Source organism: Xenopus laevis, chromosome 6S, assembly GCF_017654675.1.
Source record: "Xenopus laevis strain J_2021 chromosome 6S, Xenopus_laevis_v10.1, whole genome shotgun sequence".
Taxonomy (NCBI): Eukaryota; Metazoa; Chordata; class Amphibia; order Anura; family Pipidae; genus Xenopus; species Xenopus laevis.
The window spans coordinates 3348782-3365223 of record NC_054382.1 but is presented as its reverse complement, the minus strand read 5'-3'; the positions used below and the strand labels follow the sequence as shown (position 1 = coordinate 3365223).

Below are 16442 nucleotides of genomic sequence, written 5' to 3'. Positions count from 1 at the left end.
TCTCCGTAAAGGAATAACACAAATCTGATCATTTTGGAATAGAACGTTCAGTGTTCCTGGTGTATTTGTGTGTATGGAAATAAGTTATTATAAGGATTTTGAGATTTATTCTCTTTTTTAAACACACTGCTATTATTGTGAACACTGTTCAGCTGATTATTCGCTGCCTTTAGGCCAGGGAAGGACAAAACATGATGATGATGATCATTGACTCAGAAGAAGACGTAGAGCTTTAATCATGATTTTTGGGTCAGGAGGGAACAGAGGCTGCTGGGTGGGGAGGACAAATAAAATGGTGACCCGGTGATGGAACTTGAATGGTGGCTGTTGGGTGGGAAAGATCTTGAGTATGAATGTTGGGTGCGTGTGGAACATGATCCAAGGAGCGACAGAGCTTGAATGGTGACCATTAGGTTAAAAGTGGACAGAGCTTGAATTTAACATGGGTGATGGTGGGAAAGAGCTTGAGTACAACCCGCGGGTGAGTGGGGAACAGATTTTGAATGTTGGGAGGGACAGAGCTTGAACGTGGCAGTTGTATGAGGGGGGAAAGAGCTTAAGTCTGACCATTGGACGAGTGTTGACAAGACATGAATGAAGACCACTGGGCCACAAATGGACAGAGACAAGTGAGGGTGGAACAGAGTTTAAATTGAAACCACTGGGCAAGGGAAGTAGAGATTGAATGAGAGGAACAGAGTTTGGGAGGAATATGACTGTTGGGTGAGTGAGTGTTGGAGCTTAAAAGGTGACAGACCACTGAGGGGCAGAGATTAAATAGTGACTCCTGGGTTGGGGGAGGGACTGGACTTAGTCAAACATTGAATGTGACCAATGGACGAGGGAGGGGACAGAACCTGCAAGTGACTTTTCAGCAGGGAGGGAAAGTATGAATGGGGGACACTGGGCGACCGAGGGATGGATCATGAGTGTTTCTGGCAGATCCCAATATGAGGGGGGGGGTTATTTCGGATATTCCTACTTTTGCCTTCTCATCACTTTATTTGGTCTCTAAGGAGAAGTCACTTCCCACCAATATTTCTCATCATAATAATGACTGTAAAGACCGGCAAGAAAAGCCTGTAGATGTTAAGCTCTTGTGCTTCGCTTTATCTTTTTTTTCTTTCCCTCTCTGGCCTCTCCTTCCCTCCCATAATGCCTATATTTCCCATAAATACTGGTTCCCCCATGTGGGGGTTTGATACTTTTTTTCTTTTATAATACATGAGTGATACTCAGAGTTCCCTGTATAACTCAGCCTGCAGCCTTGTGTCTTTTTATGGTCACAGAACAACCCCTCAGTGACTTCTAATATCCTTATCATTTACAGTAGGGGGTACATTATCCCTTATAATACATGAGTGATACTCAGAGTTCCCTGTATAACTCAGCCTGCAGCCTTGTGCCTTTATATGGTCACAGAACAACCCCTCAGTGACTTCTAATATCCTTATCATTTACTTATTGCGCCCCCTTGTGTCAGGTTTGTGAAGCACCAGGGCCCATTTCTATATAATTCAGTGTTTAATAAACAAAGTAACCAGTTCTATATATTTGTATCTGTACAAACAACAGCGGCACTTTCACTTTTAAACAGTCTGTAGCAATGGCGAATATATAAAATAAATATCCTTTGTCAAGTGCCTGAAATGAGAATGTTCTGCCATTGCAATAAGTCCATCTCTCCAACTGGAACTGGGACGCTGACCCTGGAGAGAAGGAGCTCAGAAAACAAATGCAGAATTCCCGATGTGAGTTCAATCATTCCTCGGGGAGACTTTCCGCTCTGTCCCCAAAGCAGTGGGCGGTGTTGTTCAGAAGCTGAACCAATACGGAGATCAGAAGCTCGTGCTCCTCTTGTACATGAGCAGGAAAGTCCGGCAGCTCTTGGCTCAGGCTCCGCCCCACCATGCGCGACAGGGCCAGGCGCAAATCATTCAGCAGCGCAATAGTGCGACTGTCACTTTCCAGCTTCAGGAGGTCACAGTCTGACAGGCTGACCACCAGTTGCTGACCCCGATCTGTAACACAAAACAACTGTCAGATAATACGGCTTCTTACAAATAATCCCAGTTAAAGGAGAAGGAAAGGTTAAAATTAAGTAAGCTTTATCAGAAAGGTCTATATAAATACACCAGTAAACCCTCAAAGTAATGCTGCTCTGAGTCCCCTGTCATAAGAAACAGCACATTTCTTTCCTTCTATTGTGTACTCATGGGCTTCTGTATCAGACTAACTGTTTTCAGCTTAAACCTCCAGGGCTAGGGCTTGAGCATGCTCAGTTTGTTCCTCTCTCCTTTTCCCCCTCCCTGCTGTAATCTGAGCTATGAGTGAGCAGGGAGAGACTCAGGTAGGAAGTGATGTCACACCAAGCTAATATGGCAGCTGCTATCCTAAACAAACACTTTCTAGAGCTTTTTATGGCATGGTAAAGCATTCTACAGAATAAATACAGTGTTATAGTTTGCACTATTGCAGCTAATCTATTGGCAATAAACTGCCTCCGTAGCTTTCCTTCGCCTTTAATCACGGATTGGTTACTGCCCAGGAGTCCAGTACTTATTAATGAGCCCCTCTATTTCTTGCTCTTAGGCTGCTCGCTTTCCCATGGTCTGGTTTTCTCACAGTACATGGGTGGGAAGTGGAACCATGACCGAGACCCCAAGTGAACTGTAGAGGAACCCACCTATCAGATTGACAGAGCTGTCAGCCAATAGCAGCACGGCCAGGGGGTGCACCATGGAACTGTCCCGCACAAAGACGCTGCCGCTGGACTTGACTGCCAGAAAATAAGTGAGCCACGGGCTAGTGAGGTGCTTCTCATCCCTGAGTCCAGAAACAAGACAAAGATGTTGCTGGGGGTCAATGTTCCTGGTTACAATAAAGTCCCCCCAGACTCACCTGTACTGACCTGTTAATGGTCGTCCTGTGGAGGAGAACAGCCCCTTCCCTCGTCTTATACAAGAGGCTGTTGGGCTTGAATTTCCCTTTGCTCACAAATCCGCGCTTGACCTGGGAACAAGGAAGAGGCAGAAGCTGAGAACCAGCAACAAGTGTCAGACATAACTTTCTGATATACTCAATCACACAGTCACACACACACACACACACACACACAGTCACACACACACACAGTCACACACAGTCACACACACAGTCACACACAGTCACACACAGTCACACACACACACACAGTCACACAGTCACACACACACAGTCACACACACACACAAAGTCACACACACACACAAAGTCACACACACACACACAGTCACACACACACAGTCACACACACACACAGTCACACACACACACACAGTCACACACACACACACAGTCACACACACACACAGTCACACACACACACAGTCACACAGTCACACACACACAGTCACACAGTCACACAGTCACACACACACAGTCACACACACACAGTCACACACACACACACACACACACAGTCACACACACACAGTCACACACACACACAGTCACACACACAGTCACACACACACAGTCACACACACACACAGTCACACACACACACAGTCGCACACACAGTCACACACACACACAGTCACACACACACACAGTCACACACACACACACAGTCGCACACACACACACACAGTTAAAGTAACAGGGGCCACTTAACACCCGGGACTGACGTGGACAAGGTTTGGGTAGAGCCCAGCCAGCAGCACAGCCTTCAGCAGCTCCTTCTCGTGGCTAAACTGGTTACACATTGAGTCGCGGTCTCTGCACTCGGAGGCATCAGACACCAGGAAGGCATCGAACACATTGGAAGAAAACTGCGCGACAAGACCTAATGGCGTTGGAAGGAAAAGCAGAAAAACATGATCAATTAGGTCCAGCCCATGACCTGCCATTACATCCTGCGTCTCATAGAACTGAGCAGAGAGGCATCAGAAGGCACTTCCTGCATCATTAAAGGGATACTGTCATGAAAAATCGTGTTTTGGACAAAACACATCAGTTAATAGTGATACTCCTGCCGAATTCTGCACTGAAATTCATTTCTCAAAAGAGCAGAACAGATTTTTTTATATTCAATTTTGAAATCTGACATGGGGCTAGACATATTGTCAATTTCCCAGCTGCCCCAAGTCATGTGACTTGTGCCTGCACTTTAGAATGGAACTACTTTCTGGCAGGTTGTTATTTCTCCTACTTAATGTAACTGAATGTGTCTCAGTGGGACCTGGATTTTACTATTGAGTGTTTTTAGATCTACCAGGCAGCTGTTATCTTGTGTTAGGGAGCTGCTATCTGGTTACCTTCCCATTGTTCTTTTGTTTGGCTGCTGGGTGGGGGGGGGAGGGAGGGGGTGATATCACTCCAACTTGCAGTACAGCAGTAAAGAGCGATTGAAGTTTATCAGAGCACAAGTCACATGACTGGGGGCAGCTGGGAAATTGACAATATGTCTAGCCCCATGTCAGATTTCAAAATTGAATATAAAAAAATCTGTTTGCTCTTTTGAGAAATGGATTTCAGTGCAGAATTCTGCTGGAGCAGCACTATTAACTGATTCATTTTGAAAAAAACTGTTATGTTCTGGTGGCAGCCTGACAGATGGGCAAAAGCTTAAGTTAAAGGGATCCTGTCATAGGAAAACATAACAGCAGAGGCTGCTCTTGTTTAACATTCATAGTATTAAAAGTCTTGAAGAATAATTTATGTAAAGTGCAAACATTTGTTCCATGTCCCCTTTAAATCAGACGCATTTTTTAAAGGAACATTTCCCTATAACCGCTGCTAACGCACCAATGGGAAGGGACGTGAATGCGCTGGTCGTACCTTGGATGAAGCGCAGGGCCCCGGGGGAGAGCGTGTGGGTCTGGAGGAAGTTCTCTCTGGCGCTGCCGTTTCTCTGACTCAGAATCTCTTCCCATCCCTGTAACGCTCGTACATACGCCATGTGATCACTGCACGACTCTCCACTCAGGGACTTCTTTGCCTAATAAGGAGCAGAGACCTTAAAGGATAAGTGAAACTTGTAAATAAGTGAATGTAAAATTGATGAGGGGACTATTCTAAGCACTTTTGTAATTTACATTCATTATTTATTTTCTTTTTCCCCCAAGATATTAAGAGATACATGTACTGTTAATATGAATGAATTGTGTTACAACAGCGCCACCTGCTGGTCAGTTTCCCACCAGTCTGACCAGCAAGTAGTCAAGGAAGTTGTCAGGAGAAAGAAAGAGGCTGATGTTCTTCTGCTTAGGAATAAAATTAGAAACCTTTCTCACATCTTTCCTAAGCAGAAGAACATCAGCCTCTTTCTTTCTCCTGACAAGTGCTCTAATCCTGATGGAGGGGCAGAGAATGCAGTAAAACGTAAGGTACAAAAGCTCCCTCTAGTGGCCAAGGTTCCACCAAATTACTTAAAGGGATACTGTCATGGGAAATTTTTTTTTTTATCAAAATGAATCAGTTAATAGTGCTGCTCCGAATTCTGCACTGAAATCCATTTCTTGAAAGAGCAAACAGATTTTTTTTATATTCAATTTTGAAATCTGACATGGGGCTAGACATATTGTCAATTTCCCAGCTGCCCCAAGTCATGTGACTTGTGCTCTGATAAACTTCAATCACTCTTTACTGCTGTACTGCAAGTTGGAGTGATATCACCTCCTCCCTTTCCCCCCAGCAGCCAAACAAAAAAACAATGGGAAGGTAACCAGATAACAACTCCCTAACACAAGATAACAGCTGCCTGGTAGATCTAAGAACAACACTCAATAGTAAAATCCAGGTCCCACTGAGACACATTCAGTTACATTGAGAAGGAAAAACAGCAGCCTGCCAGAAAGCATTTCTCTCCTAAAGTGCAGGCACAAGTCACATGACTTGGGGCAGCTGGGAAATTGACAATATGTCTAGCCACATGTCAGATTTCAAAATTGAATATATAAAAAAAATCTGTTTGCTCTTTTGAGAAATGGATTTCAGTGCAGAATTCTGCTGGAGCAGCACTATTAACTGATGAGTTTTGAAAAAAAAAATTTTCCCATGACAGTATCCCTTTAAAAAAAACATTGTGCCAACAGGATCAATATAAGAAGCAAAAGCCTTGGATCAGGGATTTCAATCAGAAGCAGCTCCCTCTGTTTCCTGCCCATGGGGAAGAGAACAGCCCAGAAGTATAAAATCAGAGCCCTGTAAGTATTGGAGGAACACAAAGTGCCAGAACCAAAAGGGGCTTCCGAGAGTCCCATCACAAGTGCCCCAATGTGCTTAGAGTTCAGAGGCTGTGCACTCACTCTGTTGACCTGCGCTCTATTCTGCAGCCCACCCTGGAAGGGGTCTCTGGTGAGACAGGCAACAATAACGAGCAGGGGATGGAGGCAGCGGAAGATGGAGGCCAGGACGATGGCTTTGGCCAGTTTGGGATCAGTGGAGATGTTGGAGACTCTCTGGCCCAGTAACGTCAGCTGCTCGTCACTATCCAGCACCCCTACAGACACACAAAGGGAAATGTATCCAATAGATCAGCGTTGCCATAAATGCATTTCCAAATAGAAAGTAGTTGGGTCCCCCGTGATCTGAAGCCAGCAGAGAGCTCTTCCTATTAAGCGATTTTTGGGGTGAGGTCACTTACGGATTTCCTGCAGGAGTTGCACTGCATCAGCAATCGCCTGGGGGTCTGGACTTTCCAAAGCTTGAGACAGGAACTCCACCGCCTGCAGCCGTAACAAACAACAGCCAATCAGAGAGCAAATCCAAACAATGTTACAAATCACTGTGCCCCTCCAGTCTCTATAACTGACACTTGTCTCACCGTCATCTCCGGAACATGAACCTTGGCCTGCAGTACCAGGCTCTCCAGGGGGGTGCGCAGGATCTCGGGGACTTGGAAGGAGGCCATTGATTGGTGCTGCTCGCGAGTGAAGAGATGATAAGAGAATCCCGGCTGGCACCTCCCGGCTCTCCCACGTCTCTGAGTCACATTGGATTTAGAGACCCATGAAGTCTCCAAGCAGGAAACCTGAATCAACAAAACCAGGAATCAATGAGCTAAAGAGCAAAAAGATCCCAAACTGGAGAGAGCAGAATCTAAATGAGGCACCTTAGTCCTGAGGTCATAGCGCTGCTCCTTCTGCCGCCCGCAGTCCACCACATGTACAATGTCATCAATAGTGACCGACGTCTCAGCGATGTTAGTGGCCAGGACGATCTTACGGACTCCAGGGGGCGGCCGCTGGAAGATGCTCTGCTGGTCCATCATGGGAATGTTGGAGTGAACTGGGCAAGAGAGAGAAGTAGTAAAAAATTAGAAAAAAAAGTCTTCATAGATATTGTGTTAAACTGTATGTGTTTTGTGTTCATCTCTGTACTGATTCTCTGTACTTTCTGCCCCTGGGCTGCTCTCTTTCCCATGGTCAGACAGAGGGCGGGGCTTTGCTTCTGAAATGTAAATCCAACAGGAGCGGCAAGTTAAAGGGATCCTGTCATCGGAAAACATTTTTTTTCAAAACACATCAGTTAATAGTGCTGATCCAGCAGAATTCTGCACTGAAATCCATTTCTCAAAAGAGCAAACAGATTTTTTTATATTCAATTTTGAAATCTAACTTGGGGCTAGACATTTTGTCAATTTCCCAGCTGCCCCGGTCATGTGACTTGTGCCTGCACTTTAGGAGAGAAATGCTTTCTGGCAGGCTGCTGTTTTTCCTTCTCAATGTAACTGAATGTGTCTCAGTGGGACCCGGATTTTACTATTGAGTGTTGTTCTTAGATCTACCAGGCAGCTGTTATCTTGTGTTAGGGAGCTGCTATCTGGTTACCTTCCCATTGTTCTGTTGTTTGGCTGCTGGGGGGAAAGGGAGGGGGTGATATCACTCCAACTTGCAGTACAGCAGTAAAGAGTGACTGAAGTTTATCAGAGCACAAGTCACATGACTGGGGGCAGCTGGGAAATTGACAATATGTCTAGCCCCATGTCAGATCTCAAAATTGAATATAAAAAAAAATCTGTTTGCTCTTTTGAGAAATGGATTTCAGTGCAGAATTCTGCCGGAGCAGCACTATTAACCGATTCATTTTGGAAATGTTTTTTTTCCCCATGACAGTATCCCTTTAATGTAACTGTAACCACAAGAGGGAGCTCTTGCTCCATTAACCCTGACACAGAGATTAAAGCAACCAATGCCCAGCTCTGAACTGCTGTCCATCCATTTGATCACAAGTATCTGAGCCCAGACCTCATGGTGGAACCAGGTGCAGCCGCTGCAGGTTAATGAGAGGAAAAGGCGCCCTCACCTGGTAAAATGAGAAACTTCTCCTTGACCCACGGCTGAGTCTCCTCCAGTCTCTGCTGCACCCCCCGAATCTCCTGCCAGCCGGGAAGGAAACAGAGAATCCCCCCTAAGGACAGGGATAAAAATGGAAAGATGAATTTATGTTCCCAAAACATTACTGTCCCCCAGGGGCTCACACATATGCGGGTGGAGGGAGCGCCTGTGTGACAGTTAGGGTGATATACTGAAGGGCCCTTGGGTGGATAATGATTCCACTTCCAATAACTCGAAATCCTTTGCGCTTAAGGGGAAGTAATCCCAACAGCACTGGGCATGTGCGCGCCAGAGACTAAGGGCCAATCAAACCACATGCAAATAATAATAATATACATTTTTTCTGTCTGTTGTTTCTTTTCCCAACATGCATTTCCGGTTTCTCTCATTCCCCACAATTCCGCTTGGAAGAATTTTATTAAACTTTTATGAAAAAAAGCAAATTGGAAAAGCAGCCGGACTGATCATCAATACACAACATAATAATGTCACCTGCAGACAATGCCGCAAATACACCTACGCGAAAATCCATCTCGCAAGAATTTCCCCTCCATATTGAAAATACGCAGCATATTTCTAAACCTGCGGATCCCATAGAGCTCAATAATGCGGCGTTTCCCTGACGTATTGGTGGCTCTGCTGAAAACCGCAAACACTGGCGTCTCATGGCGGATTTTGGCTCACAAACGTCCAGTGGGAATTGCTATAGTGCGTATTCAGTTATTTTCAGTAGGGCTTCTTTCTGTCTGTATTTACACTCAACCCCACATTTTTATAAACACCCCGTGTGACCTCAAAGGGGAACTATTGCGAAAACGAAAATTTAATATAAGCTTCCTCATACTGAAATAAGAAACTTTCTAAATACAATTAAATATTCTGTATTGTTTCTGAAATAATCAAGTTTATCTTCACTATCCCTCTCTCAGCATCTGTTTCTCTTCATTCTGTCTTCATTCAGCAGTTGGGTGTCAGATATTCACTGACAGTTACATCCAATATATCTTATAGGAGGGTCCTTTTGCCTAGAAGATGTATTAGAGCTCACTCAAATAACTGATTCCAGTACAAACAATCTAACAAAATAACCGCCTTTTGCACAAATCCTGCATGTAGAGAGACACGATGTCTGGTGAGTTTAATAGAGTGAGTTCTAATACATCTTCTAGGCAAAATATCACAAAAATGTTCATTTTTGTGATAGTTTCCCTGGGGTGGGGACCCATTCAAGTCAGGAATGGCACCACCCACTGGATACAGTCATGATGCCTCATTTGTGGCTCTCCAGTAACCATGGGAACACTTATGTACCATTATACCAAATATATGTGAGTACCTAGGGAACCGCATTATAACCCCCTATGATTAGGCTTCCCCATCCCAGGAAAAGACGGCACTGGCTGATACATTGGGTGGAGTTAAGAAAGGACTGGATGGTTTCTGTGCAAGGGAGGAGCTACAAAGGGAGGAGCTACAAGGGGAGGAGCACTTACCTGGCGGCCCATTGTCAGCAATATGTTGGACGACGCTGCTGATCAGATCCAGGTCAAGTGCAGATTCCTCCATATTGGCCTGGATTGGGGAAGGAGGGACAGGCAGTTGGTTACGGAGGTGCAGTTCTACCTCATTAAACAGATAATATAACCGATTTATTCACCCCAGCCCAGCCTGCTCCAGGAATGTAGAAAAGGTCAATATATAACAAGTACTGCCTTCTCCGCATACAGAGAAAACTCAACTTTCTCTCCATTTATAATTGGCAGTGGGAGCTGCCATAGGCCTGATATAAAAATATTGCATATTGAAAATATAAACATTGCTAAGTCTTATTGATGTGTAGCAGTATGGCAGCTGCCACTTGATACATACATAGTGATATATAGCAAGAGAAGCAGCTCATGTGACTTTACCTGAATCAGCTTATCAGCCTTTCTGCCCAACATGGCGGCAACATCGTCCAAGTAATGCTCCTGCACCGGATACATAAACCCCGGCACCCGTATAATCGGGCAGTCCCCAAAGTATTTGGATATTCTCTCATTGTCCCCAGTGGCGCTCATTAGCACCACCTTGAGCTGCGGGTTCTGCTGCTGAACCTTCTTCAGGAGGATGAGGAGAAAGTCTGTGTTGACATCTCGCTCGTGCACCTCATCCACCAGAACGTGACTCACGCCCTCCAGAGTGGGGTTGCTCTGCAGTTTCTTCAGTAAGACCCCAACGGTGCAGAAGAGGAGGGCCCCTCCGCGGGGAGGCAACGAGCTCTCCAGTCTGACCTGATAACCCACATTCCTGCGCAGCGCAGGGCCCAGCTCATGGCCGACGCGTTGAGAGACGGACACAGCGCTGATGCGCCGGGGCTGAGTGATCAACATGTTACAATCTGCTCCTTGTCCACGAACAATGGCGTCCTCCAGGATAAACTGAGGGATGCGGGTGGTCTTTCCACAGCCGGTGTCCCCCGCTATAACCACCACAGGGTGGCGCTCAATGGCCGACACAATGGCCTCACGCTGTCCGTCTGCTGGAAGACTCAACAGTGAAACCTCCCGCTGCTGCCTCAACCTCCAGAGATCCTGCAGGGTCCGGCTGATCTTGTCCACTTCCTGTTGAGAGAGTGGGCGGAACTTCCTGCCAGTGATGACATCACTGATACTGCAGGGAGCCTCCTCCATATCTGCTGTGTAATCCGCCTCTGTGTATTCCTCTGCATATTCCTCCGCCTGGTTGGATGGATAAGGGGGATCTACTGGATACTAAAGGGAAGGAACAGTGAGGAGTCAGTGCAGGGGTCAGCGCCTACAGCTGCTTTGTGCTTAAAGGATAAGTAAACCTTTAAAATAAGTTAATGTAAAATTCATTATTTATTTTCTTTTTTTCCCAAGATATTAAGGGATACATGTACTGTTAATATGAATGAATTTTGTTACAACAGCGCCGCCTGCTGGTCAGTTTCCCACCAGTCTGACCAGCAAGTAGTCAAGGAAGTTGTCAGGAGAAAGAAAGAGGCTGATGTTCTTCTGCTTAGGAATAAAATTAGAAACCTTTCTCACATCTTTCCTAAGCAGAAGAATATCAGCCTCTTTCTTTCTCCTGACAACTTCCTTGACTAATTGGTGGTTTAGAAACTGGCGCTGTTGTAACAAAACTCATTCATATTAACAGTATATATTTCACTTAATATCGTGGAATTAAAATAAATGAATGTCAATTGCAAAATTGCATAGAATAGCCCCCTCATCAATTTTACACTCACTTATTTTTAAGGTTTATTTATCCTTTAACATATACTAATTGCTATAAAGTATGATAGAGCCCCTCTGGTCCCACCTGGTACAGGTAATCCTCTATTCTCTGCAGCACAGACTCAGGAACATGGAACCTCTTCGGCTTCCTCTGCTCCTCCTGGAGCTGCTGGACATACGGCTGGTGGTACTTGGCATGGGAGAGCGGCTTGTTGTTGGTATCGAGTAGCCCCAGGGCCTACACAGGGCACAATAAAAAGGAAAGGTTGGGGTCAGCACTAGAGTATGGTTAATTTCCCCTTTTGCAACAAAGTGTCAGTCTGTGCCAGGCAAGGAACATGGTGTCCCATGTAATAGCAGCAAACATGGCGCCTGCTCTTGCACCTAAATGTGACTAAATCTTTGTACCTTTAATTTCTGACAAGCCAGTGCAGCTGCTTTATTCTCAGCCTCTATACGGCGCCTCCCTCTGGCCATAAAACTTAAAGGCTCCGGCCAATTCAGGGTCAGCTGACAGGACTTGATCCTTCCTCCATCGCACTGGTAATGGATATAGTCCTGGAAGAGAAAGTCAATTATACACTGGGTGGCTCTGTAGCTTCCTCTTCCCGAGTGATTTAACTTCCAGTGTGGCTTCAGCCATAGACATCTAGTTGCTCAGTAGCAGCATATTCCTCAGTAAGTGTGGAGAGGGCATCAGGCTATTGGGAGGCTCCCCTGTCCCACATGGTGCACTTACCTTAGAATTAGACGAGGATGTCGCTCTCTGAACCACTGTGGCCAGTACACTTTTAGGTTGGGAGAACTGACCCAAAGCTTGAAGGGCATTTGCATCTTCAGCCAAATCATTGGAAGGCGACCTGGGGGGGGGAATGATACAAAGTTATAGCACTGCAGACATGCAGCTTCTATCCTACTGCAAAGTAATGCTCATGTGTGGGAGGCCCGGGGTCACCATATTATATTATATGCCCAACACATAATGCCATGCAGCTGCCTGAGCCTACTACTTCACACCCAGCAGCCTCAGCATCCAACTGCACATCCCACTCCCAGCAGCCTCAGCATCCCCAGCATCCCACTCCCAGCAGCCTCAGTATCCCACTGCACATCCCACTCCCAGCAGCCTCAGTATCCCACTGCACATCCCACTCCCAGCAGCCTCAGTATCCCACTGCACATCCAACTCCCAGCAGCCTCAGTATCCCACTGCACATCCAACTCCCAGCAGCCTCAGTATCCCACTGCACATCCAACTCCCAGCAGCCTCAGTATCCCACTCCCAGCAGCCTCAGTATCCCACTGCACATCCCACTCCCAGCAGCCTCAGTATCCCACTGTACCATCAGAGCGTCAAAATATGAATATACCCCCCAGTGAAATGATCAGGCTGGATAATGGCGGCAGGTAACTAATATGAAGAGTTGGTCCCATCACAAGCTCAGTGGAAGCCTCGTACCTGGACTCCCGGTTTGCTTTTTGGTCCTTTCTTTGTGTCCTGGGAATAACCTCTTCTTTTCTGTATTCCAGGTCCCTTTCCGTCTGACTGTCGGGTCCATCTCTCCATTCCCAGTTATATTCCTGTGGATCCCTCCAGTACTCCTCCTCCTCGTGCCCCTGTGTATGAAACTGGCCGACCAGCTCCTCGTATTTACTTCTCTTACAGAGCTGGTTACTGGGGCCCAACAAGCCCAGGTTCTGTGGGAGCAGATTTATGTTACAGTCAGGCACCTGCCCTGGTACAAACCATGAGAAAAGCATGGGGGGGGGGACCAAAACTCGTATGTGCCATTACACTGCTCTACAAACAGAAGGAACGTTACTTTAAATGAAACGTTTAAATGACTTTACAGAATGACAGAGCAAAGGCAGCACAGCAGTGGTGGGAGGAGCTTATTCTACAGAGATCACATTAACTCTTTGTAGTGGGAAACAAAATGGCAATTTGTTATTCCTCCCACAGGGAGAGATTATGCACCGTGTCTTTGGGTTAAGAAGTTACATAATAAGGGGGTTAGTTGGTAAATGTCATCATGTGACTAACGAGTCCCTTCCCCATCCCCAGTACCTGGAATATCTTACAGGCCATGGCAGCCGCCTGTCGCTCTGCATCGATCTTCTTTGGTCCACAGGCCTCGATTTCCATATATTTGGGCCATTTTAGCTTCAGAGTCACTTTCTGGCAGCAACAATTAAAGGGACAGGGTTAGCAGATAACGACCCCAATGAATCTCTATCCTGAGCCTTAATAATTACGTGTTGTTTTAGCCTGAAATTCACAGATCGGTTCATTTAAATCTTATGTATTTGTATTCTGAACAACTGACAGTTAGTGACAGAACTATGCAGAGATACGTTTTTGCATCAGAAGAGCACTTTACTTCCCCTTTAAATGGACAGCGGACAACATTGCTGCATATTTCCCATGAATACATCAGACTGAGGCCTCCCAAGTACACAGCGCGTGGCAGTTTTGTGCTGCAAAGATTCACTGCATTTGCCAGGTCTCCATGGTAACCAGCAGAGGGGGCAATTAGTGATACTCACATTCTCGCCGGAGCTGCTCCTGTGGATATAAAGTAACGTATCGCTGGTGTGGGACGTCCGTAGGGCTCGGGATACAACGTTGTGCAGCAGCGACTTGGGCTCCGGGAATTCCCTCAGTAAACCTTTGGCTTCTACCGACAAAACAGAGAGGGAACCTGTTATTTCTTATGGGGAATTAAATAATAAGACAGAGACAATGTGATGCTGCAGCGAAGGCAAGTTACCCCCATGGGATGGGACAAGGGCAGTTCCTACTAATGGCGTCTCGTTATTTCCAACCCAACGTGCATGTTGCTGAACTACAAACACACACACAGGCATCTCCAGCGGTCACTTCTACTCCGATATAAAGAATTAGCCCAGTGTCTCCTCTCTGCCTACATTCTCTCTGTATTGTACGGGGCACAGTGATGCCTATACTAATAGAGACATATATAAATATATACAGGACTGAACCAAATCAACTGCACAATGTGGAACTCAGTCCTGCCAGTAGGTGTCACTGTGAGACAGACGGGTGTAAATACCCCAACACATTACCCTAAAGGAGACTGTACCATCTCTAGGACACAGGGAGACACACAGATTGTACCATCTCTAGGGGCACATGGCTCTGCGGTGGCTGTCAGTGGCCTGTGTGTGTGTAGGACTGATATATCTCTGGCTCTGGTTTATGAACTGTGGGTGCCCAGAGGCTGAACAGCAAGGTCAGGGCACAATGGGACTGATTATTGCCCTTATTGTATAAATGCTCCTCACACAGACACATGGGGGTTACATTGGGAAGTGCAACTGAGAACAACAACTCCCAGCATCCCCTGAGCACTAATAAGGACTATAATAAGGACCAATAAGGACTATAATAAGGACCAATAAGGACTATAATAAAGACTATAATAAAGACTATAATAAGGACTATAATAAGTACTATAATAAAGACTATAATAAGGACTATAATAAGGACTATAATAAGGACCAATAAGGACTATAATAAGGACCAATAAGGACTATAATAAAGACTATAATAAAGACTATAATAAAGACTATAATAAAGACTATAATAAGGACTATAATAAGGACCAATAAGGATTATAATAAAGACTATAATAAGGACTACAATAAGGACCAATAAGGACTATAATAAAGACTATAATCAGGACCAATAAGGACTACAATAAGGACTATAATAAGGACCAATAAGGACTATAATAAAAGACTACAATAAGGACCAATAAGGACTACAATAAGGACTACAATAAGGACTATAATAAGGACCAATAAGGACTATAATAAGGACTATAATAAGGACCAATAAGGAATACAATAAGGACTATAATAAAGACTATAATAAGGACTATAATAAGGACTATAATAAGGACCAATAAGGAATACAATAAGGACTATAATAAAGACTATAATAAGGACTATAATAAGGACTATAATAAGGACCAATAAGGACTATAATAAAGACTATAATAAGGACTACAATAAGGACCAATAAGGACTATAATAAGGACTATAATAAGGACTATAATAAAGACTATAATCAGGACCAATAAGGACTATAATAAAAGACTACAATAAGGACCAATAAGATTACCCGCTGGGGTCACAAGGTACAAGTGCGCAGCAGGGAGAGTCCTGGGGTCACACAAGAGAGAGGAGAGAGAGGAGAGTGGGAAGGAGAGGGCACAGGCGGGACCAGTGAATTATTTGGGATTAGTTTCTAGTCAGCCCATAAGAACCTTCATTGCCCAGTGGCACCTGCACGTCACTCACTTCTCCCCATGTTCCCAGCGGCCTCTGCGCCAGACTCCTCTTCCTCCTCCCGCCTCAGCGGCTCGGCCTCAAACTTCCCCGAGGAGCGCGGGCGGATCTGCTGCCCGGGGACCCTGCACAGGAGCCGGCGGAGAACAGCATTGACAAGCCAGGGAGCCGCCATGTCTGAGGAGCAGAGAGAGAGAACTCAAGGGCAGAGGCACGAGCGGAGACAGGCGCAACAGCGACACCCGGATGAACAGCGGCCGCCTGAGGTATTGCAGCTGAGAAACACGCCGAGCCAACATTGTGTCTCAGGGGCGCGGAATTCCCTTGTTCTTTATCTGCGTCATCAACGTGCGCTCATTTCATTATAGGGATCAGCAGGGTCAGTACTATATCTGCGTCATCAACGTGCGCTCATTTCATTATAGGGATCAGCAGGGCCAGTACTATATCTGCGTCATCAACGTGCGCTCATTTCATTATAGGGATCAGCATGGCCTGTACTAAACAGCCTTTTAATTGCTCTGTGTTTATTTTATAGTTTTTCAACTATTGCCTTTTTCCTCCC

General features: G+C 45.6%; 1 protein-coding gene across 4 annotated transcripts; it reads right to left on the bottom strand.

The window, feature by feature from the left end:
- Positions 1-1516: 1516 nt before the first annotated feature.
- dhx30.S (DEAH-box helicase 30 S homeolog) lies at positions 1517-16219 on the bottom strand. Of its 4 annotated transcripts, none has more exons than XM_018268951.2 (19): positions 15890-16219; positions 14111-14241; positions 13632-13742; positions 13023-13261; positions 12303-12423; positions 11972-12121; positions 11649-11801; positions 10232-11074; positions 9815-9893; positions 8290-8394; positions 7097-7272; positions 6809-7015; positions 6629-6710; positions 6291-6484; positions 4822-4981; positions 3669-3826; positions 2912-3012; positions 2687-2826; positions 1517-2021 (listed from the first exon to the last, which is right to left on the bottom strand). In XM_018268951.2, the coding sequence occupies exons 1-19, from the start codon at positions 16050-16052 to the stop codon at positions 1762-1764; spliced, it is 3573 nt and encodes a 1190-aa protein (XP_018124440.1). In that variant the 5' UTR covers positions 16053-16219; the 3' UTR covers positions 1517-1761. The 4 variants fall into 4 exon arrangements, with proteins under 4 accessions (XP_018124440.1, XP_041423237.1, XP_041423236.1 ...); XM_041567303.1 differs by lacking the exon at positions 15890-16219 and adding an exon at positions 15711-15729 and having other exon boundaries at positions 13646-13742; XM_041567302.1 differs by lacking the exon at positions 15890-16219 and adding an exon at positions 15711-15728.
- Positions 16220-16442: the final 223 nt, after the last annotated feature.

Bases quoted from the DNA above. Each gene is read 5' to 3' on its own strand.
- dhx30.S (XM_018268951.2), bottom strand. From the start codon at position 16,052: ATGGCGGCTCCCTGGCTTGTCAATGCTGTTCTCCGCCGGCTCCTGTGC. The intron at 4,982-6,290 runs GTGAGTGCACAG...GCTCCTTATTAG, and splicing joins ATAGAGCGCAGGTCAACAGA to GCAAAGAAGTCCCTGAGTGG. The intron at 2,827-2,911 runs GTCAGTACAGGT...TTCTGGACTCAG, and splicing joins CACAGGACGACCATTAACAG to GGATGAGAAGCACCTCACTA.